Source organism: Cydia fagiglandana, chromosome 11, assembly GCF_963556715.1.
Source record: "Cydia fagiglandana chromosome 11, ilCydFagi1.1, whole genome shotgun sequence".
Lineage (NCBI taxonomy): Eukaryota > Metazoa > Arthropoda > Insecta > Lepidoptera > Tortricidae > Cydia > Cydia fagiglandana.
Genome location: NC_085942.1, coordinates 6,868,690 through 6,893,626, shown reverse-complemented (window position 1 = coordinate 6,893,626; position 24,937 = coordinate 6,868,690). Strand labels below are relative to the sequence as shown.

Sequence of the window (24,937 nt, the reverse complement as noted above, 5' to 3'; positions counted from 1 at the left end):
TTAGAAGGAAACAATACCTACTGTAAATAAATAGTCCAAAAAACAATGCTAAAGCATTTCTTAAACTGTAGGTATAGTGGGCCCTGAAGCTACTAGGGAATCTGAGTGCTACCAATTATTTACATACATGCATTGGGCAGTTTTTGTTTTGTGGGTCTCCGACCCCACTTATTTAACTTTGGGAAGCACTGTCATCTAGGTTATTTTATTTTCGGTTTTTCTTTTTACCTGCCTGCATTCCTGAAAACCTGCTTTATTCAAATTATTAGGTAATAATCACAGATTTAGATTAGATTTGGATTTATTTATTTCATAATATGAAATTACAATATTACGTTAATATTAACCTTAATTTACCACACTTGACCTGCTAGCACGAGTTGCGTTCTTGCGCGCGACTTCAAATAGGTACCTATAGACTGATAGATATGCTAGTCGAATATAATTAGAGTTAATTTTGAATTACAGTTAATTTTATTTGTAATATTTTTAGGTAGGTAATTATACTAATTATGACAAAGAAATAGGGACTTGATAACTTTGAGGTAATTAAATATCTGGCATTATGTTTGTGACATTATTTTGGTACGAGTACCTAATACTTAAGTAACTAGTTCAGATTAAATATTCAATCATTCATTCATCAACGGGCTATTCAAGTTACACGTAATTCGGGTTTTCTGCTATAAAAAAACTCGACATGAAATGACAACGACAACAACAACAACTAATAACAAGCTAACAACAACACACAAGTTGTGTTAACAAGCTAAGCAGGCCAATTCAATAAAAACTTACTTACATATAGACATCAAAATGATTTCATTTTATTCTCATCCGCCATCCCGTCCATCCGTGCGATTCGCTTACGCCAATACATGTACGGACAAGTACGAGCGAATGCACCTGCGAATGATCACTGAATGACATAATAAAAATATACCATTTTAATGTCAAAATGTACGTTCGAATTCGCCTCAGGACCTTTTAAGATCCTACTGAAAGATACACCCGGTCGCGATTTTGTTTGTATGAGAGTTTGATTGAAGGCTCGTATATTATCGATAATTTTTATAACACTCGAACTTTCAAAAACTTACATACTTAGTGCATTAAAGTTAAAGTGCATCAAGTAGCACAATAGACAGTTTATAGGAAATACATACTTATTACCAGATATCGTAAATTTTATAACATTTTTGGTGCAGCAGAGTGGTGTTAACGGAATCGGTATAGATAATTCCAACTGAAATGGTAAATTAAGGTTAATATTAACGTAATTAACGCTAATTAATCATTACGGTTGAAATTGTTTATACCAATTCCGTTGACACCACTCCGCTGCACCGAAAATGTTATAATATTTACGATGTCTGCATATTACCATAGAGTAATTATTACAAAGTGCTCGAGTGGAGACCACGGACTAGCAAGCGCAGCGTAGGACGTCCACCCACAAGATGAACGGACGACCTTGTTAAGGTCGCCGGAAGACGCTGGATGCGGGTCGCTTCCAACCGGTAGGAATGGAGGTCCAAGGGGGAGGCCTATGTTCAGCAGTGGACGTCTCATGGCTGAGATGATGATGATGATGATGAATTATTACAAAGGTGACACGAGCTGTCTGACGTGGTTATCACACTGATGCGTATTCGCGCATCGCTCTGTTGTATAAGCACAGTGGTATGTACGTACATAGCGATGTTCCGCTTGCACGTCAGACGACGTGCGAATTCGCATTCAATGTGAACTTGTGAAGACCGCGTCAGTGGCGAGCGTTGAGCGGAGCGTTTGGCGGGGCGTGTAGCGTGGCGTCAAACTCCTAAATCCTTGGAGCGGCCTGCACTGAGGCTGCTCACATACTTTTGTATAACATACAAATTTATAACATGCATCTTCACCTTCAGATTGAAGAGATAACTAACCCATTATTTGAGATATTTTCTAGAATCGACGCACTGTAACAGTGATGTTGGAAAAACTTAATATCTTTAAGTGTGCTGCTTATCAAAGCGACAACCTTATCGTAGTCAAATTACGTGAAATGAATTTGTTGTCATGTTCAAAAAATTTTCACAAATGTAGTATCTAAGTATGATCGTCTCATCTTACTCGCGTTGTCCCGGCATTTTGCCACGGCTCATGGGAGCCTGGGGTCCGCTTGACAACTTATCCCAAGAATTGGCATAGGCACTAGTTTCTTACGAAAGCGACTGCCATCTGACCTTCCAACCCAGAGGGTAAACTAGCTAGGCCTTATTCGGATTAGTCCGGTTTCCTCACGGTGTTTTCCTTCACCGAAAAGCGACTGGTAAATATCAAATGATATTTCGTACATAAGTTCCGAAAAACTCATTGGTACGAGCCGACGTTTGAACCCGCGACCTCCAGATTGCAAGTCGCGCGCTCTTACCGCTAGGCCACCAGCGCTGTAGTATCTAAGTATGATATTCCATTTAATTATCTAAAGTTGTATAAAGGGTTAGTACCTACAGATTGTAGTGCATAGGTAATTGTTTTCCATCGTATTTTCTCGGAAACGTTCGTATTTATCATGCTCTTTCAGTCAACCTCAGTACTTTCTGTAACGAGACTGACTGGAATAGCAAGACACGTTCGTACGTTTCTCTATATAAATATGATGGAAAATAATTATACACTACATGTGTAAGTACCTATTGTTTATGTTTATTAATTAGGTACTAAAATCCAGAGGCATTTATTTTAGTTTTTAATTTAGAAGTTTACTCAATAAAAGTTGAGAAAATGTAGGTACATAGAAGGTTAAACTACTCCAAATTTTTTAACAAGCGAACGCGTCTGCTTTCTTTAATAGATGTTGCAATATTTTACCTACCTACCAAACTAAAACTAATACTTAAAAAATAAATAAAACATAACATGCGGCCTAGCCCAATAATATTGCATTTTTTTATTTTGCGTTTTCAAAGGACAGAAAACAGAAAAGAAGGTTTTCAGGAAGAAGGAGGGTAGGAGGTATTAAAGAATACAAACAAAATTGGTTAAACTACTATAATGCAAAGGTAGGTACGGTCAGCCAAGAAAGTGGTCTACCACTTTTCGACTCTATTAATCAGATGATAGAGTAGAAAAGTGGTAGACCACTTTCTTGGCTGACCGTACCTACCGTTGCACAATACATCAATGATTACTTGAAGTGGCTTAGGAAAACTGCATTGATAAGTGAGATTATCGTATGTAGGAATTCCCAATTTGTCATTTTAGACAAATATTTGTTCCTGAGTCATGGGTGTTTCCTATGCATATAAGTACCTATGAACTTATCGTTATAAATATGTATATTGTTTACGTTGAATTTACTTACTTTTTATTGTAATATGAAATGAATGTTAAATGGCCTACATTGTAGATTTATTTGGTCAATTATTTATATTGCTTACTTTTGTCTAATAAACTCATATTACCTTGTATATCGTCGCCTAGCACCCATAGTACAAGCTTTGCCTATAGTCAGCATCTTTAGGTACATATTTAAATAAAAAATAAAACACACAATTTGTATATGTATTTTCGGGTAGGTATAACATTTATTGGTTAACCAACCAAATACAAAACCGCCTAGATCAGTCGCTGAACGACCTGACTTTAATTAAACTATAGGTATACATTATTTGATCATGTAATGTTTTCATCTACCCTCAACTGGATTAAGAAGCCATTTGAGGGTAGATTTTGTTTACTTTTATTGAAATACCTAAAGATACAGAGTATATAGTTCGTTTTTTTTAGCATTAGAAAGAACTTTAAAGAAGGTTAGCGATCTTGACATGTCTTTTAATTGAAAAATGCTTTTTATAAATCAGTACATATGAAACTACTACTACTACTTATGAAAGCAGAAGAATATAAATGATCGTATTAGATTCATAATTGTTACATATTTTTAAAATAACTCATAACAGCCGTAACTTATTTTTAAAATGTGTTTTTCAATTAAAAGACACATCAAGATTGTTTACCTTATTTCTAATGCTTAAGAAAACTAACTACTTAAGTTTGGGGCTAGATGTAAAATGTGAATGTGTGGCTACTGTAAGATGGGAAAGTTTATACATACCTACATAATAAACTTATCTTAACTAATATTTTGATGTTCAGATCTGATGTCGGGGCCAAATTCGACATGTACAACTGTCAGATTTCGCATCCACGTCAAATCAACAGTTGATTTTATTGCATACTGAGTGTTGATTCCATCAACGGTGGATATTATCATTTCATCATCATCATCATCATTTCAGCCTATATACGTCCCACTGCTGAGCACAGGCCTCCTCTCATGCGCGAGAGGGCTTGGGCTATATAGTCCCCACGCTAGCCCACTGCGGATTGGGGACTTCACATACACCTTTGAATTTCTTTGCAGATGTATGCAGGTTTCCTCACGATGTTTTCCTTCACCGAAAAGCTAGTGGTAAATATCAAATGATATTTCGTACATAAGTTCCGAATTATCATTTGGTACAACCAAAACTCCACTCTAAACTAGGGGTGGTTCAGTTTGGTTTGCTTGTCACCCTAACTGTGGTTTGTTAATGTCTAATTTTGACATTGTACGTATTCGAGAACTTATGATTTTTTCCCACATCAACGGGAGATCAATACGATACGTCAAACGTCGCTTGTCGAATAGGGGTCCTGTACCTATGTTGTTGTTTTTCCGTTATACTGCTGTACCGTAATCCTGTAAGAGATTTGCTTATGGGGTTGTATGAGCAAATGGGCCCAGCTTTTCAAACATGGCATATTTGCATTGCATTGCATATTTGATTAATTTCTACCGGTATAGTACCATGAGTGCCCAGTAGTTTTAGCATCTGCCGCGAATGCGAAAGATGCTGGTTCGATCTTAGCTCTGGGCACTGGAAGCCTTGATCACTTTTTCATGTGCATTGCATCTATTTCAGTTTATGATATTCTATTATATACTTATTATTTGGATTTAATTATTAAGCAACACACAAAAACAACTTATACCTATATTACGTAGGTATACATCCTTTCATGAATGTATTCTGGTTAATGGATTGCATTAATATGATTGTTGAACAAAAGAGACCTCAGGGGACGGAGAAAACGGAAACACGGGTATAAATAACAGGTTAAAGAAGACGAAGTATATTTTTAAGACGAAACAGGAGATGAGTTTTAAATATTTTAGGTAAATATAGGGTGTCTCGCTAACGGAAGCGGCTCCAAAAACTAGTGCGATACGGACAAGGCGAAAAATCTCCAAAATCGAGGTTTCGTACTCGACTGTTTACTCCTCCAAAACTTAACCAATCCTAACCAAACTTGGAAATCTAAATGATTATGAAATTATCTGTGTCGGACCGTTTTGCTTTTTTGACTAATTGATATCAGTTTTGAATACTACGCCTCTCATTGCGGCATAGTCAATTAGGCCATTTTGGCCATTTTTGACGGGCTCTAGCGTCTTAAAAAACAAAAATATCAAAAAAGTAAAACGGTCCGACTCAGATAATGACAATATTAATCTGTGTTGAAAAAAGCATCTAACATCAAAACTCACGCATCAAAACCCACGGAAGAAACAGTCGAGTACGTTTGTATGGAGAATTGACCACTCCTGTGGGCTCTTAACTCTTTAGACTAAGAGCTAGCCCGCTAGCCCCAAAAAATGCACCGTAAAATCTGGGGTGTTCAACAAAATCAACATGTAAATAACAATAAACAATTTTCAATAATTGGCTATGAATTCATCTATAAAGGTATACACATGGTGTTAATATCTTAAACTTCTTAAAGTTTTAAATTGTGTACTTATTTATTAAGAACTTTGCTTTGCTTTTTTTTTATTACTTGCATATGGTGTTTGCCAGTAATTAGTTTAGATTCAGCATGTTATTATTGTTTGTATGTATATGTATATGTAATCTTCAATGTAGGTAATGTTGGTGAACCTTTGAATAAAATAAAACAAAAATAAAAGAACGATATTATACTTATTACTTATTCCTAATAGTGCTGTGTAGCAGCACCATTCTTATTACCAAATACTTTTCTCTTTCTCTCTCATCTTATCCTCATCCTCTATCTGCTGCCTAAGAACTTATTTTTACTATGAAGGAAATAGTATTTCCCATAGGAAATAGTAAAGAACCCGTTTTTGTTTCTTGTTACTTGTTGGTTATGTATTTATTTAGTAGATAGGTACTTTGTTATTTAAATACTATGAGTTTTCCTTTTTGCTTAAAGCCGAAGAGTAATCGAATTTTCCTAAGAAACACGGCTAGACCTATTCAATCTATTGAAGCTCCTTTTACCTACCTACCTACCTACGTCATGAAACACAAGTTCAAGGAAGTTGAAGTATTAGATTAGGCCGGCTTAACGCCGCTAACGTGGGCAAATCATGTCTATGACACATGATGACTGTATGTCATGATTGCTCCAAGGTCATCAAACTGCGCCTGATGCTTGCACGATGGCCGATCACTGAAATTGGTTTAGGCGGGCGTTTCTTTATTGCGACTTACCTACATGGTGTCACGTTCAGTACAAAGGGATTATTATTTCGTCAGGTGACTACCATACCTTACTTCACAAAAATTTTATCTTTACTCAAGGCACCCTCCGCAATCATGGCCATAATAATGTGCAAGCATAATGATGTGTGAGAAGATTCAGATTTGTTCAGCTTTGTTGTATAAAATATTACATAAAAAAACACAGGTTATTATTTCTGGACGTGGTGTATGGGTTTTTTGTCGAAGTAATCGGCTTGTTGGAAAAGTCACTAAGCTCAAAAAATATATAAAATTGTATTAAAGTAGTTCAAATAAAAAAATACAAAATACACTACATGAAACTTAAGTTCTTACTCAGCGACTTGAATATAATTGGTACAAAAACGCAATCTGATCAACTACAAAGACCAATACCACAGCAACTAATACCGGACGCTAGTGCGTCCTGCTCCACGTGAGTCCTGCTACTAACATTTTAATTAATATCACTATTCATTGCATCGCTGGCTCTATCCAACCTCAGACTTTTACCATCCTGAAAGCCGCGACTTCCGTCCAGTCGCAAAACTACGAAACGGTCGCAACTATTCAGTTGCATTCAGACCCCGGGCTAAACAGATAGCGGTGATCGACAGTATCGGAGTATCTGCTCTGACGTTATCAGCCTCTTGTGATATAATGATCTCGATAAAATTCACCTCCTCCATCCGTTTAGCTTATTTCAGCCGCGGATCGCTCAGGGGTGTATTGCGGTCGAAATGAGTTGTAAGTATTGATTATTTATATTTTATTCACTTTTTAATTTGCATTAGAAGAAAATTGATTACAATAACTTTTATTAAGTGCAAACGGAGAAAATGTTTATTTGGTGCAACGAAACAAGTGGGTAAAACACAATAAAACACTTAAATTAAAACTTATAAGTAAATAAATTTCGTCGGGTGTTCAGAAGTGAGTGAAATGTCTGGGGCACCCCGCACACGAATCCTTTATAAGGCGCTGTGACAACTCCTTATAGAGGCGACGCGTGCTAGGCCTCCACGGCCCCAGGGTTTCCACTAGGGATGCCACGAATAATCGGCGTATTCGGGAATATTCGGCAACTATTCGATATTCGGGCTATTCGGCCACTTTGCCGAATATTCGGTATTCGGTCGAATGTTGGCTACTCCTCACTCGACTCAAAATGTTCACATTTCATGCCGAATATTCGGTATTCGGCCGAGAGATGGGCCGAATATTCGGCATTCGGTATTCGGCCAAATTCACTATTCGGGGCATCTCTAGTTTCAACCCCAAACGCCGCAAATATACATGTAGCTTCTACCAATGATGACATACCTGGTCGCGACGCCTGACGGTTGAACTAAAAGTGAATGCCAGTCAAATTAGCATTTTAAAATTTTATTAACATAGGCTTGAAGGATCCATACAAATTTAGAAATTCGCATCTTTTTCTACTGGCAAAATTGGCTTGCCAGAGTAGGTATATGAATATGTCTCATACCTACGTGAACATATGTGACGTTCCACGACAAAAGGTACTTTATGGCGGCTAGCGCTTACGTCGCATAGCGCCGCAATAATATTGGCGCGACGTTAATAATAGTGTAAGCGCTAACCGCCATAAGGTACCTTTACCATGGGACGTCACATATAGGGTAAAGGCACCAGTGCTCAGCCGTGCACCAGTAGTCAGCCTTTCTTGCCTATTTTTGGTTGTAACTAATAAAGTTTTTCTAATTTTCATGTGAAAACTAGGTAATATTATAGATTGATAAGCTATTCATTGAAAAATACCTTAATTTTTAAACGAATACTCTACGATGATCCACAAAAAAATTTCAAAGTGGTGGTGTCTTCTGACATGAAAGGTTAAGACATATGCGCCATTTTTTTTGGAATGTCACATGGTATTTTGATAAGACGATAGCAGCTGAATTGTGATTTATTTTTAAAATAATATGGACTGCTTTGCCTAATTAATACCTAAACTATCTGAAAAACGTAAAATATTAATATTAATCCATGTGGAAGTAATATTTTTACGGCGGCTGATTATTGGAAACTACTTTTTTGTACAAAATCCAATAGTCAGCCTCCCCTGGCTGACTACTGGGTTTGAAGCAGTAATTTTAAAAAGGTCGTAAACCCAGAAGTCAGCCGGGGGAGGTTGACCATAGGATTTAGGATTTATTATTATTTTAAAATGAAGTGTAAGTCGTTAAATCAAGCCGCTTTAAAAAATTACGTTATTATGAATTTATTTGATTGAAATACATTAAATACCTGGTAGTCAGCCTGTGGCTGACCACTGGTCTATAAGCTTACTCTATTCGAACCCACTAATCAGCCATTAGAATAGGATGGCTGGGCACTGGGTACCTAAAGGCTGTGTATTGGTATACAGGGGGCTGATTACTGGCAAAAATGCCCTTTTATTATATTTAATTAAATATTTCCAAAAGTTGAATTCAATTAAGTTTTATTCTTTACAAAAATTTAACTTTATTAAATTCTTGAACAGAAAAAACATTGATAATACCTATTGGTCCATAAGTGTGCAAATTATACGATTTTGAACATAGAAATTTCGTTATAAGGCTGACTACTGGTGCTTTTACCCTACCTATAGCTAAGTTTTAAGGAATTATGCCCGTTGTCCCCTTGAATATCAAATACTGTCGAATAACTCTCAAATCACTCAATTACTCTCTAAATCGTTCATTATCCTTGCTATCATTATGTAATTCAAAAACAGCCAATACTAGATAAAAGCCGCACCAACTTTGGTACCTATAGTATAGGTACCTACATCAAAATACGCTTTAGAATTCACTAAGTAGGTATTTAGGTACTGTAGGTAAGTAACAAATTGTTAAAAATATCTAAAGGTATTTCACACAATCTACTCGTAGCTACTGTAAGTTTTATCTTTGAAGCAACAATTTCGCATTGTACATATCTTGGCATTTTTTTATCTGAGTGCGTTACATCTTGAAAGAATCGGATGATGAAACAAGCAAAAGTAGGATATTTATGATAATATTTTTTGATACTACTTATTTCTATGTATTTGCGGGTTTACAAAAATAATGTTTTTTCTAATTACCTCAATTCTATTTCCGCTCCAAACCATATCTTTGATCTATCAAAACCACTTCTTTGATCTATCATGTGAAAGATACCATAATAACTTGGCTACTTTGCACTTTGTAACAAACTTCTTGGCATTTGCAAAGCTAAAAGTTTATACTTTCACAAAGAACGTTGTGCTAATTCAGAGGCTATGGTTTACGTATTTTTAATTTACATATTATGGAACTTTAATGTTAAGGAAAATTCTTTCATTCTTATAGTTTAATTAACACGCTTGGTTGCATTCCTACCTATTAACTAGATAAACGTAAATGAGCATACACTTGTTCTTAAATAGTTATTCAATTTTGTTTTTAAGTCTTACAATGGCATGCTTTTATGCAAAGGTATCTTTAAAGAAACGGATGACTTTATCTTCTAATTGTCTCATGTAATTTATTGGCAACTTTATCGGTATTTCTTCGGAGATTTTGTGAAACCTACCGACAAATAATTTAATAATAGTTTGAGGGTTTGAAACCGGACATCTCGCCTTCTCGACAGTGCCCTTCCAAATAAACCGAAGTCACGTACTTAATGTACATATTTATTTAGGGTTGGCTAAGCCTACTCAATTGTTGCCACTCGTGCAAAATATGAATAATAAAGCAATATCGGTGACAATCACAATCTTGAATACCTAAACAGGGTGCCTATGATAGGTGTCAAATTAGGGATACCTATTACCTAAGTTTAAGACCGCCTGTTGTTACCGGGTTCTATTGTTCCACTAAAATTTCTTTGTAATTTTACATGTATGTAAGATGTGTGATTATTGGTGCAATAAAGAATATTTACTTACTTACTTACTTACTTACTTACTTACCTAAGTTTACCTATTTATAACCTACACAAGCTTAGAAAAGCAAAGTGTAGAAAATTTACTTCTATAGGAATGTACACAGGGATAGAAGTTTCCATAAAAATAACGCTACAAGAAACGGGCAAACTCACAGGGAAAAAGCAGTAGGTATTCTTTTTTCTTAGATCATGTTTTCCACTTGACGTAGGTACTTGGCTGAAATTTCAATATCTTTCTTTACAATGTGCAGCAGTACGCGTACCATAGATTAGGTAGTGGTCTCCACAGACAATTAACATATATTATTTTACCTTCCAGTAGCCTTAAGACTAGTCCTGTGCGCTCTGGCGGCGGCCAGCGCCTCCGCTCTCTCAATCACCTTGAGACAAGACCCGGAGACACTATGCGCGGGACAGGAGAACTTCCTACGTATAGCCAGCACCGAAGGCTGCAAGGCCTACTACCAATGCTACGCCGGCCGAGCTTACCTGATGGAATGTCCCGATGAATCCTGGTTCGACGAACAGGAACAGGTATACATGTGTTAATCTTATTCAAATAATGTTGTTGTATTGTTGTTATATTCATGATACCTCTCGTGATTGTTTCACGGATGGTCTCATCGAAAGATCAGCGCTGGAAGTCGCCAGCAACATGCTGAGGTGAGACCATTTCGTGGCACTCTCTCCTATTTTATGATTCTCTGCTTGTATAATTTTCTTTTTTGTGTTTGTGCTCACGAATAAAAATATTTTTATTCTATTCTAATAACCTTAAATTTAATACTTATATAGTATAGCGCAACAAGGAATAAATTGTTAGATTTATTAAAAGATAAATAGAGCCCGTCTGCTAACTTTGCACCGATTTGAACACAACAAAGTAATAACAACGTAAGAGTCATTGTAAATGACATGTTTTCTTAGAAATTTGACTTAAATGATAGAATTGCCACACACTGTAATTGCTAATGCCATGCAAAATTACTTTGGTCCGATTCAACCTAATTTTGATCACTCTTTTCAGGTGTGCGTTTGGTCAGAGCCACCAGCAACCTGCCGGACCGACCCAGAACCGGAACCAGAACCAGAACCAGAGCCAGAACCTCAACCAGAACCGGAACCAGAACCAGAACCTGAACCTCAACCAGAACCGGAACCAGAACCGGAACCAGAGCCAGAACCGGAACCAGAATCTGAACCTCAACCAGAGCCTGAGCCAGAACCTCAACCAGAATCAGAACCTGAAACAGAAGCGGAACCCCTACCAGAGCCTGAACTACAACCCGAACAAGAAAATGAGCTAGAATCTGAAGACCAAGTGGAAGAACCGGGCTCTGGTGAAGATTGGGAAGTAGATGCTATCATCAAATTCTTGAAGGCGAGATTACAAGACGAAACTGAAGAGAAGCTGATCGAAGAAATAGAGGAGCGACTCGATGAGGATGAACATCATCACCACCAGCACGGCCATGACGACGATCACCACCATCATCACGGCCACGGCCATGACTATGATGCCGAAGAGGCACTCAGAGAGGAGCGACTCGACGAGGATGACCATCACGACCACGAACACGACCATGAACATGACCACGCTCCCGATCATGATCATGACCATGATCACGATGGTGACCACGTTCACGATGATGACCACGAGCACGACCACGTTCCAGATCATGACCATGAACATAATCACGCTCCCGAACATGATCATGACCATGCTCCCGATCATGATCATGACCATGATCACGACCGTGATGATCACGATGATGACCACGTTCACGATGATGACCACGAGCACGATCACGACCACGTTCCTGATCATGACCTTGAGCACGATCACAACCACGATGATGTCGAAGACTATGAACGCAACCACGCGCTTAAATTCCAGGAAGAGCTTGACGAGGAATCTGAACAAGAAGAACTAGAGACCTCAATGCGTGCTCAAGAGGAAACTGAGGATGTCGACGGTGAGGATCTTGAAGAAGAAAGCCTTAAAAAATGCCAAGAAGAGATCGAGGAGGAGATTAACGAAGAAGAAGCTCTAAAGAGGCAGGAAGATGTAGAAGATGATGAAGAAGACGAGGAAGCTCTTAAGAGGCAAGAAGAGGTTGAGGAAGAGGTTGAAGAAGAAGATAATCTAAGGAGGCAAGAAGAAGTGGAGAATGTAGAAAACGAGGAAGAACAGGAAGAAAATCGGAAGAAGCGGTCAGCGCAAGAGGAATTAGAAAATGAAGAAGTTGATGATGAGGAAGCTCTAAAGAGGCAAGAAGAGGTTGAGGAAGAGGTTGAAGAAGAAGAAAGTCTTAGGAGGCAAGAAGAAGTGGAGTATGAAGAAAACGAAGAAGAACAGGAAGAAAGTCGTAAGAAACGGTCAGTGCAAGAGGAATTAGAAAATGAAGAAGTTGATGATAAGGAAGCTCTAAAGAGGCAAGAAGAGGTTGAGGAAGAGGTTGAAGAAGAAGAGAATCTAAGGAGGCAAGAAGAAGTGGAGAATGTAGAAAACGAGGAAGAACAGGAAGAAAATCGGAAAAAGCGGTCAGCGCAAGAGGAATTAGAAAATGAAGAAGTTGATGATGAGGAAGCTCTAAAGAGGCAAGAAGAGGTTGAGGAAGAGGTTGAAGAAGAAGAAAGTCTTAGGAGGCAAGAAGAAGTGGAGAATGAAGAAAACGAAGAAGAACAGGAAGAAAGTCGTAAGAAACGGTCAGTGCAAGAGGAATTAGAAAATGAAGAAGTTGATGATGAGGAAGCTCTAAAGAGGCAAGAAGAGGTTGAAGAAGAAGAAAGTCTTAGGAGGCAAAAAGAAGTGGAGAATGAAGAAAACGAAGAAGAACAGGAAGAAAGTCGCAAGAAACGGTCAGTGCAAGAGGGATTAGAAAATGAAGCAGTTGATGATGAGGAAGCTCTAAAGAGGCAAGAAGAGGTTGAGGAAGAGGTTGAAGAAGAAGAAAGTCTTAGGAGGCAAGAAGAAGTGGAGAATGAAGAAAACGAAGAAGAACAAGAAGAAAGTCGTAAGAAACGGTCAGTGCAAGAGGAATTAGAAAATGAAGAAGTTGATGACGAGGAAGCCTTGAAAAGGCAAGAAGATGTAGAGGATGAAGAAGCTGAAGATGGGACAGAAAGTCGCAAAAAGCGGTCTGCACAAGATGAATTAGAAGATGAAGTCTTTGAAAATGAGGAAGTCATGATAAGGCAAGAAGAGGTCGAAGATGAAATCGAAGATCAGGAAGAAAGCCGCAAAAAGCGGTCAGCGCAAGAGGAAACAGAAGATCAAGAGGTGGAGGATGAGGAAGCCTTGAATAGGCAAGAAGATGTAGATGATGAAGAAGATGAGGAAGCTCTAAAGAGGCAAGAAGAGGTCGAAGATGATATCGAAGATCAGGAAGAAACTCGCAAGAAGCGGTCAGTGCAAGAGGAAACAGAAGATCAGGAATTAGAAGACGAGGAAGTCGTTTACAGACAAGAAAAAGACGATGTAGAAGAGACTGAAGACCAGGAAGAAAGCCGCAGGAAGCGGTCCCTACAATACGACTACGACGAACAAGACGAAGAATGGCAGAGGGCACAAGAAGAAGCAAATATCCTCGAGAGCGACGAAGAGGAGGAAATCAAGAGGCAAGAAGAAGTAATAGAAGAGAATGAGGATTCAGAAGAATCTGAGGAAGGTTTCTTCCGACGCTTTTTCTTTTAATATCCTGGCCTTCAAAAGCACTTCCTAATGGAGTGTCCTTTTTGCATGCCGTAGAAAGCTCTATTTAATTTTATTTATTAATGTAAATAAGTTGTGTGTGTAAGTTAAGATCACTTTGTGCAATTTTGTAAATATTACTTTGAGATAGTAAATGAGAACTACAACTACCATGTTTTCGTTTATTTCTTTTCACCATAACTATATTAACATCGAAGGCAAACTACGTAACAAATGTTATGAGATATCTTAGTACTCCAAGAACAGAAATTTTGTTTCGATACTTCAGCCGAAGGCGTACCCATAGTGGTTATATTCTCTTTGGGCGTAACTACTTTTCACTAAAATCTAATAACCTTTTTTTACTCGTCGACTATAATTCTTGAATTAAGATTTCTTATACCAAACTTCAATTGGGTATTTTTAATGTATGGGCTCCCATCTAAACTATAATATTCATATCGATACAGTTTAGTCAATTATAATGAAATTGACATCAGAGCTCGCCGCGGACGAAAGGACGAAACAAAATCATAGATCAAAAATTCAAAATTAATTAATTATTTTAGGTTGTATAGTAGAAACAATTGGTTCATAAGTCAGAAACGCGCATGTGACACCCTTAATATAGCAACATCCATAGACTACGAAAACCACTTGGTGTTGCTTGTTAGTCTCCATAGGCTACGGTAGCCAAAATCGAGAAAACAACTGTCTAAAAATTTAATTTAGCGCAGAGCAAGTACCAGGGCCTCATGAGTTATGAGAAGGTGACGTTGACCAACTCACCGGGCGCGGCAGCCGGGGCGCGTAGTATGAATAAGGTATCGCGGCTGCTCGCGTACCATCTTAGCTGCATACTTTTGGTTTAGTTTGTTTGTATGATTCTACTAGTTTAAAGTATTATTTTTGTTGACTCGTAGAAAAAGTATTGTATACAATAGTCATATAATCAAGCTTTTCAATCTCGTACCTGACTTAAACACGGTACTCGACTGAAAAGCTCTCTATTATATCACGATTTTATAAAATGCTATTTCGGCAGTGTCAAACACAAAAGCTGTCACGCGGACGCCACGTCACCGAACTGTCAAAACTGAAAATAAACTTTATGCATATGCACGTAGGTCTGTGTTGCTCTGTGGTCTGTGACGGATTGGACCTACGGTGCAATATCGGTCAGTGGCGTCCAAAAGGTATACAGTCACCTTCCTTTAACCTTCCGAGTGACAGCTTTTGGGTTTGACACGGCGTCGAAAGGACAATCAAGCCAAAATGTTATCAATGTTATCATATTTTTACTTTGATTTATGCATTGCAGGCTAACCTGTGACAAACTGTTTGCATATTGTAGTTTTATAGTTAGTTGTAGGGAGAAATGTAAAAACACAAATCAATTTTATCAATTTATTACACCATTATTATACAAAATAAATCTCAAATACAATAATAATATTATAAGTAACACAACCAAAGCAAAACATTAAACATTGGATTTGAGAGATACGTCTATGTCACGGTAGGCCCGCAGAGTACCGGCCGTAAATGCATCTGACAATACATGGCGACAGAATATTCCGTAGATCCAAATATGTAGTTCATTAAAGTATGACTCGATCAGAGTTACTCTATTCATTGGCAGAAACCGACTTCATTACAAATACTGGCATATTTTTCAGTCGAGACCCAGTAAATATCACAAGTCGCTCAGATGGTTCACCATTTAAAAATACATTTACGTACGTAATAAAGCTAGATATAAAAAATAAACTTCTAAAATTGTACACAACATAGCAACAGCGTTAAAATTAAAGTACAAACCTTAATCGTTCGAAAGACAAAATTTTAGTCGAATTCGTTTCATTTCGCGCTTTTTGGCAACAGAAAGTCAAATCTACGTCAATGTAATGGTCGAGTACAGTCAGTTAACTACAAGCTAAGCCAAAAGCACGGAAATTAAGGGAACGTTATAAGATTAGTAATATTAAAACGGTTTACAATGGTCCACCTAACAGCACGGTATAAAAGAGTAAGCTAATGAGTAGATTAGATATGTGATGTATTAAAATATAGCCTGCAGGGGCGGAGGCGCGTACCGATATATCAACAATTCGCGGGCGAATCAACGGTATACAAGTTAATATCACAATGCCGAGAGCCACGCCTCCGCCGACGCAGGATCCTACCCTAAAGCGTATAATAGTAGTAGAAATACGTTGTATACCTAGCGATTTATAACCGATAACCATACTTGACCAGAAAAACCGCCTCGTGGTTATGACCGTCGTACGAGCTCAAACTCTTTGGCAAAACGCACTGACACAACGCTAACTTATCGTAAATATCACTGCTAACAATTCGATGCCCTCTCTCGTCGTCGGTTAAACGTAACAATAATTAAGGAATCCGATTAAAAATACTGTTAATCAATTACAAATTCATATAAAATTAAAAAGTGAATATTGCGTTCCTAATAATTCATAATATTAAACAAAATTTAAAAATAAATATGGAATAAAACAATTATTTACACGAAGAGGCCACGACACCGGCCGATAAGCAATTCCGATACAAATCCGTGTTTCAAACCTACTCTACGGTCTACGGCGGTTACATCAAAATATCACGAGACAGAATACATAGTTTTCATTCCATTAGTATAAAATTACGACACTCGGAACTACAGACTTAAAGCGTGCCATTACGATTATTGTATCAAATCCTTCAACGATATTCGGTACGAGTAGAAAAGTACGAAATAACTGTGGTTGTACAAAATTACTAGTCTATTGCGATCGGTAACCTATACATATTTCGAAATATTTTTCTCCAATGTTAACTTTTCAATTTTTTTAAGGTGATTTGTGATCCTTTTGAAAATTTATCTTCCGACAAAAATTGTTCGAAAGTATGATAGGTGACCGCCGCGGTTAGTTTTAGTCCGGCTGGTCGTCCGGGTCCGGAGTCCGGTCCGGGTCCGGTCCGGGACGGCATCAGCCGGCGCGCGCGCCGCCGGGTCAAAACAGGCCGATGTCCTTCTTCAAGTTGGTCTGCTTCCACGCCGGTAGCACAGTGAACTCCTCTTTGGTCATGCCGAAAGCCTCCTGGAATGATAACACGTATGTTACTGTTTAATCTAACTGCAAAGCAAGCAACTGAAAAGCGTGAGAGCGCGGCCACACTAGCGATTTGCGATCGAGTTGAAAGGGATTTCGGTTTCAATAGTAATCGAATCTATCACCAATGAGACTGTTATTCGTCTAGAGCCCGCTTTTCGTGTTCAAGTACGGTGGGGCCAAAGTTAACGTACCGGCAATAAAAATAAAGTGAGAAAGCCGCAAAACACATCGCCACTCGTAACATCCCTCTAACCCGGGGTTAAACGACTACGAGTTACCGTGGTTACCAGTACAATTTGACACTGGGTTAACGCTTTAACCAGCTATCCCCGGGTTAGTGGGATGGTGTAAGTGGCGGTTAATGGTTTACAATGCAAGCACGTCGATTTTGACCCTACAATACTGCCCTACTAAGCCGAATAGCGCTATTTCAAAAGAAAATTCATTGCTAACTTATACTTTAGTTCCTATAGCTGATAGTTCCATTTTGAAAATCATTTGTTATTGAGACAGCACTGTTTGGCTTAGGGCCACTTGGGATGGTGATCCCACTAACCCGGGGTTAAGCGGTTTAACCGTCAACCCAGTGTCAAATTGTACTGGTAACTATGGTAACTCCAGATTTAACCGGTTAACCCCGGGTTAGTGCAATAGTGCAAGTGGGCCATGAGGGCAGAATAGTTAATGTACAAAATATACACCCTGGTGAATTAACTTTTTCTTGTCACTAGTTACCATGGTTACGGTCTCCTGGGTCACTCTTAAAATACAAGTTTTTTCGTATTTAGATGATCCAAACTTGAATTTTATGGTAGTTATAAGGCCTTTCCATTATGGGACATGTACTAAGCACGTTTGTAGAACATGGTACAGCAGTTCTTCTAACAAACTATGCTACTGGCAGGAGACAATCCTGGCTGATGGGACAGAATAACAACAAGAAATAGTTGATCGACCCACCCCCATCCCACCACCGTACATACCAAGAAGTCAGGCGACGATAGATGGCGCTCCAGATGGTGTGGATCCACGTGGTCGGGCAGCGGGCGGCGCTGCAGCGCGGCCAGCGGCAGCTCGGCCTGGCGCGCCTCCAGCCGCGACAGCTCGCCCGCGCCGCGCAGCGCCTCGCCCGCCTTGTAGCCGTGCTGCAAGCGGAGTGCGTGTAGGTACAGTGTGCCAAGCGGGTTAGCCGTGTCTTTATACATGGTGTGATATAGAAGGTTATACGTGGGCCATACTGGAAATTTCTGGATTTAGATATATGAGAAAACTTATTTTTTCCAAGTGGCCAGCCCAGGAATTTTCAGTATGCCCTAAGTAGCCAGCGGTCACCAATTGGTTTTTCCATGGGTCCAGTTTTTAAAATAAAATGATATCGCGGTCCGTTTCTACTTGAGTTTATTAACCCTATGACTGATGAAGACGTCAACTGACGCACGCGGCTCCAGCCCATTATCAACCTACGTGCATTCCGACAAGGTTAGCGATGACTTCTGGCGGACGATAGGAGTGACGTTCAAAAGGTTATAAGCAAACATAATGTACAGTCAATTGTAAAAATATGGGTGCACTAATCATCTCAAAAACATGTCCCATAGCTCTTATATCAGCGAATTAAGAACTATGGAACATATTTTTGAATAACTTGGCTATACCCATATTTTTACAGTTGACTGTACAGCAGAAAATACCGCGAACCGCAATCCGCCATTTGATGACCTCTGGTTATAGCTTTAAGTTTAGAATAGATCTCAACCGACCCCGGCCTATTATCGCCTATCGGTATTTCATAAAGCCCCATTTAAAATTTCGAGAACTCGCATGCGATATTCAATACGTAGATAACTATTATACAGAGTGCAATGAATTTAGACAATCGACCATATAACAGCAAAGTAACGAAAATCACATACGAATTTTTAGACCGTCTAAACGGGGCTTAAAGAAAGCCGGACATTCGTAAGTTTATACAAAAATGTTATATCGAGTCGGGTTTAAAGCATAATATGTACAATGTTTATTGAATAGACTTTTGAGACATCAGCGCCGACCCCTTTACATTTTATCACCTCAATATCACCATAATATACAAACTTATCATCTCAATATACAAGTTTTAAAGTTCTAAGTACCATCACCCTATACAAGCTAACCACCAATAAATAATCGCATTCATCGCCATGCTCGTACTCTGCCTGGGTGTCGAATAATTCTGTAAGGGCTTGAAACTCGAGGCCGAAGGCCTTTTGTTATGAAGCCCTATAAGTTTTACTTTTCACTTATAGGTAGATAGATGAACTGATACTACACTACTGATACTGGTATACTGATAGACATACTGATGATGAAATCATGGGATTAGTTGTCAAGCGGACCCCAGGCTCCTATGTGAGCCGTGGCAAAATGCCGGGATAACGCGAGGGAGAAGAAGAGGTAAATAGATGAACCGAATAAGGTCTTTTTAAGATTTTTAGGTCTATAGGTCTACGCTAGCTACATATCTGACCATCCCTATACTTACATAGCATTTTTCAAACTTGATGGGTAGGGTAACAGGTCCATATAATTTATAACCTAAGACGCCAAATCTAGCAAAATTGTATTGAGATGACATCTGTCAGCGTATGTATACACCGGTTTGAAAAATACTATAACCACCTATGTATACAAAACCACATATGCACTTAAAAGTACCACCACCGTATACAAACATGATTAAGGCTTACCGCAATATTGGCCTCAGCGGCGTCATCGTGCTCAGCCCAGGTGTCGAAGAGGTCGGTGAAGGGCTGCGGCTCGAGGCCGGCGGCCACGACCTTGACGTCAGGTCGGGTGCGGCGCGAGGCCGCCCAGTAGGCCTCCGCGGTGCGCAGGGCCGCTGCGCGGAGCGCTTGCCAGCGCGCTGCGAATGCTCCTACACCTATAAATACAAACTCAACTCAACTTATGTAACTCATAATATGTACAAGCGAATGCCTCATTTCAATTCAGTTTATTACAAGCTTTTGTTTCATCCGCTAGAACTGTGCCAACCAATATGCGGCGTGAATTTCGGGTTGATCAAAAAGTTTGAAAACAGTTCCGATCTAAGATTAATTCTACGGTAAATTAACATATCAGCTACGAAGCGACTATTGTAAGTATTAACCTTTTAGACGCCAATGGCCGATATATTAGCAGCGCAGGTTCAACGCCAAAGACAGATTAATCGATCACAGACCACAGAGCAACAGAGACCTACGTGCATATGCATAAAGTTCAATTTCAGTTTTGACACTTCGGTGACGTGGCGTTCGAGTGACAGCGTTTGAGTTTGATGGAAAAGGTAAATTAAGAAAAAAGGGTGTTTTGAAACACTAACCAGTATTTCGCTCCGCGGGTTCCAGTTCCCCGTCCTCCCCGCGCGGCCACCAGCCCTGCCACAGCCACACCGACGCTCCGTCGTCCATCAGGAACAGGGCTGAAAAATACATTACTATAAGCAAAAACATAGATAGTATAGAGGGGTCCTGTCATAGTAAATGTTGTAGTCACTGTAAATTTACTGCCATCTATCGACACACGATTATAACACAAAATAAACACGTATAAAATTATCACAAAAAAATGAATATATATGGATAAATGGTTTTATTATTTTTATATCATTTTGACCCATGTTCAGTCACTGATATCTATGTGTTAAGATTGTTAAATATGAAACGGTGTCGTCACGCCATCTAGCCGAGAATAGGGTAAACGCGTGTGCGCCATCTATCCGAGAATGACTATTTCTTGATATCCGAGGCACGTTTTTTTCTTACAAGGAAGGGTACCCAACTGTCCGACTCCGATTTGATTTATTTTGATATATATTATAGAGTAGTCTAAAACAACGGACACGTATTTTTTTTAGCTGCCCAAACTCAACCAGTTAGGAGAAAATGGCCTTCAAGGTACTGAAAATTGACCAAACCTTCTAATTTCTATGAAAATCTTTTTTCAAAAAAATTGATAATTAATGACTGGTTTCGTTATATGTTGGAGAACATGAATAAAGAATGGGGACGTGTTTTGTCATTTCACCACAAACTCATTTTTTATATAAAAATATATTTATTATATTTATTTATTATATATATATATATATATATTTTATAGATTACTACCGTTATTTTAGACTACTCTATAACATATATCAAAATAAATCAAATCGGAGTCGGACAGTTGGGTACCTTTCCTTGTTAGACTTTATTCATCTTATACGAAGTTACATATGTCTTTGCTATAAGATAAGTGCCGCCGATTTACTCAGTAAAGGGCTCATTTAGACGATGCGAGAATTCGCATGCAAGCTTCATTACATTGCGGGTTTTGATCGGTCAGTTGCCAAACGTAACCAACAGTCCGCAATGTAACTAAAATCGCATGCATAATTCGCGCGCCGTCTAAATCAGCCCAAAGCAAAAAATGTGTGCTTCAAAAGACGCATTTGGTTATCATTCCGCTTGGGTCGGGGTTGGACTATAATTCACATCTGTGAGAGGTCTTTTGTTATTATATTATAGCGTCCACCAAGTTGTGATTGTGTTGTGCCTGAGGGGTGTTTACTGGCCATTACGGGGTCAAAGGAATTCTGGCCAAGATGGGGCACTCTACACTCTAAAAAATGAAGACCAACTAAGAGCAGTTTCTTCTTAGTTGACGTTAAGTTAATTACAACAATTACGATCTTATATAAATCAATGAAAGCTGATTACTTAAAACAATAAGTGTATCTGTGATTGAACTAATAAAGTAGGTATTGATTAATCCTAACAATTGTATACCTTGCATCTATTATTAACTTGTTGACATAATTATGTAACGTAGGTTGATTCAATAAATATCAAGCTTAGTTGATCTTACTAGGGTCAATTAGTTACCATAATTCTTTTTCATGTATATATTGAACAAGATCTTAGTTGGCTCAGTTACATAGCAATAGTAAGATCAATCAGAATTACCTTATTTGAAATGTCGAAGTCCTTGTTAGGCTCGTATGGAATCAAGATGCTTGATTACGACTATCAAAATATTGATAGGGCCAACCAAATTTTTTTTAGAGTGTAACAACACTAATTGTCGTGTGTGTGGCGAAGAGGAAGAGATAGTAAAACACCTAATGTGTGAATGTCACGCCCCAGCTAGACAAATAATGAAGGACTTTGGAGCAGGATATCTGGAACCAAAGGACTTTAAAATGCTACCCATGAGCTCCATCATCCGGCACATGGATGGTGGGAAAAGCTCTTGAGTAGTTGACGGATATTCTCTAGGGGGTAATTGCACAAAAGATACCCTATTGGTCGAAGTGTATCCGCAAGGGCCCCCGAAAACAATAAGATATAGGTCTGATGGCGACAGAAAAAAATATTTAAAAATATTACCTGGCTGCGACGCCGAATACAACTCCTTTTGTTCAAAAGGGAAGGGTGTCACCAGCCGCTCGTGCCGCAGCGGCGACAGCACCTCGTGCGCATCGAACTGCCCGCCCAGATCCGTGAAATGGAACAATCTAGGGGTCACATCCCCACCCGACTCCTTCCCCCCACTTAGTACAGAGTTATAGTACTGCTTATTCGCTACGCCTAGCGCTTCCAACACCTCTTTTGGTTCCTCGCTCTCTTTAACCTCAGTGATAATCACGTTAGACACATTAGCGCCGAAGAGGTAACTAGATTTTCTCGCGATCAGCTTGTTAGCTAATTCTATGGCTATGCTCTTGGTGTGTTTGAGGCTGCGGGATCCGTGCCAGATGTATAGGCGGCCTTTTTCTGTGTCCACAAGAAGTAGAGAGCCTCGACTGCGAAGCTGTCTGACTGAGCACGGAACTTGAAGTAAGTAAGCTTCGTTGGAGAGGTTTCCTCGTGTCACGAATAGCTTGAATCTGTTTTTATCTGTGTTTTTCTTTCCTTGATGGACCACCAGATTCCCTTGGAAGAGATTCAAGAACGCTGGTGGCTCGTTGCCCTGAGCTACCCTCACTTGGGGTCCCTTTTCTTTATCTAATTCGACTGTAAGCAGCGCGGCGGCACCTTTTTCGTTGGATGACGCATCTTTTCCCTGCCAGCAGAAATAAGCGCAGCGATCTCTCCCAGTCACAGCATGTTTCGACGGTTTCCCATTCAGCTCCCTACCAGAAACTGTAATCTGGTACTCCCATCTGATAATATAACTGTCCCCGGAGAAAAACTCGCCGATTTCAGCCTGGCTTTCAACTTTTTGGTAATCGTTATCTTGGATTAGCCATTTGGAGACCGATTTGGTTTTGATTTCGTAATGTCTCATGTTTTCCTTATCGTAGTATTGCGTGCCGCGGCCGACGTGGGATCCTTCTAAAATGAGATCTGGATCCTGGTACTCATTCGACCACATTTCTTCGGCGTCGCATGGAGTTATTTCTATGCTATTCGTTTTGTTCTCTTGGGGCTTCACTTGGATGACTCTAGTATAATCGGGCCAATCGAGGAATTTCTCTTTAAATAGTATAGTTTCCATGTGCTGAGTGACTTTGGACATGATCGCCCATTCCGGTCTAGTTTTCGATGTTTTCTCTGGACTACTCCTATCTTCTCTAGCACCTTGATATGTAGCTGCGTTTAAAGGATTGATATGGCATTCTTCATAATTGTAGCCCTCATCGAATAACTCTTGGGCGAGTTGGGCAGCGCGTCTCCGGCTTTCTAGCGGGACATTTTTCCCGTACCAAATGTACATTTCTGATCCAAAATCGAACACTATCGTTTTTGATTGGTTCAACATAGCAATCTTCGGCATCTGTCCCCAGTATTCTTTGATAGGTATTAATTCATCGTCAATAACCTCATAGCACATGTTGGTTTGTACAATGCAGGACTCGAATATCTCGTCCTCATCGGGGTGTCCTGTCTCGACAGGTTTGTAGTCCTCGACGCCCTCGGTGAGGCCGAGGAGCGACCAGAACTGGTTCCAGTGCTTGTTGGAGTAGTTCTTGGTCTGCTCGTCGATCTTGATGATGGCTGGGGAGTTCTTGCAACCGAGGTCTTTGGTGTTCTGGATGTGCTGGGCCACGTCGGTACTGCGGTTCCTAGAAAAAAGGTTAATCATGAGAAATTTATAGTAGATACTCAACTCCTAATGGGTTACTTTGTTATGCTTTACGTTGTCTTCGCCATATAAACAAATAGGAAAGACTAAACACAGTCGTGGAAAAAAATTATAAACTGAATGATTTTTCTATTAATAATATCAACTTTTACTATTTAATGGAAACCCGGGTTTAATGGTGACGAGCATATTTAAACAAATGAAATAATTAATAATTTCATTCCACAATTCCAATCACCAATGATTGGTCCAGGCTAGACAATTAGGTACTCTTAAGGCTGATTTAGACGGCGCGCGAAGTCGTATGCGATTTTAGCTACATTGCGGACTGTTGGTTAAGTCCAACTCAACCGACCGATCAAAAACCGCAATGTAATGAAACTCGCATGCGAGTTCTCGCATCGTCTAAATGGGCTTTTATTTTGAAAGCGAAGTCAAGGCCTTTTAGTGGTAACACATCCTTTCAAAGGGTGGTATACCATCTGTCCAATATCTTGGTCCAATGATATTGTATCTCACTTTTTCAGCAAGCAAAATGTGGGACA

The 24,937-nt window shown here is 39.3% G+C and overlaps 2 protein-coding genes across 2 annotated transcripts in view; one reads left to right on the top strand and one right to left on the bottom strand.

Moving 5' to 3' along the window:
* The first annotated feature begins 7,097 nt into the window (after nucleotides 1-7,097).
* On the top strand, nucleotides 7,098-14,336 carry LOC134668811 (trichohyalin-like). Its single transcript, XM_063526266.1, has 6 exons — nucleotides 7,098-7,298; nucleotides 10,792-11,006; nucleotides 11,500-11,680; nucleotides 11,786-11,853; nucleotides 12,529-12,801; nucleotides 12,865-14,336. The coding sequence occupies exons 1-6, from the start codon at nucleotides 7,292-7,294 to the stop codon at nucleotides 14,167-14,169; spliced, it is 2,049 nt and encodes a 682-aa protein (XP_063382336.1). The 5' UTR covers nucleotides 7,098-7,291; the 3' UTR covers nucleotides 14,170-14,336.
* Nucleotides 14,337-15,559: 1,223 nt separating this feature from the next.
* Nucleotides 15,560-24,937, bottom strand: part of LOC134668655 (uncharacterized) — a 282,363-nt gene continuing 272,985 nt past the window's right edge. The window contains exons 25-29 of the mRNA XM_063526097.1: nucleotides 22,694-24,372; nucleotides 20,647-20,745; nucleotides 20,012-20,205; nucleotides 18,269-18,430; nucleotides 15,560-17,270 (exon numbers count right to left, since the gene is read on the bottom strand). Coding sequence (XP_063382167.1) covers nucleotides 17,184-17,270; nucleotides 18,269-18,430; nucleotides 20,012-20,205; nucleotides 20,647-20,745; nucleotides 22,694-24,372 — 2,221 coding nt within the window. The 3' untranslated portion in view covers nucleotides 15,560-17,183. The remainder of the gene's footprint in view (nucleotides 17,271-18,268; nucleotides 18,431-20,011; nucleotides 20,206-20,646; nucleotides 20,746-22,693; nucleotides 24,373-24,937) is intronic.

Bases quoted from the DNA above. Each gene is read 5' to 3' on its own strand.
- LOC134668811 (XM_063526266.1), top strand. The intron at 11,007-11,499 runs GTATACATGTGT...CACTCTTTTCAG, and splicing joins GGTTCGACGAACAGGAACAG to GTGTGCGTTTGGTCAGAGCC. The intron at 11,854-12,528 runs GCGAGATTACAA...GAAGCTCTAAAG, and splicing joins CTATCATCAAATTCTTGAAG to AGGCAGGAAGATGTAGAAGA.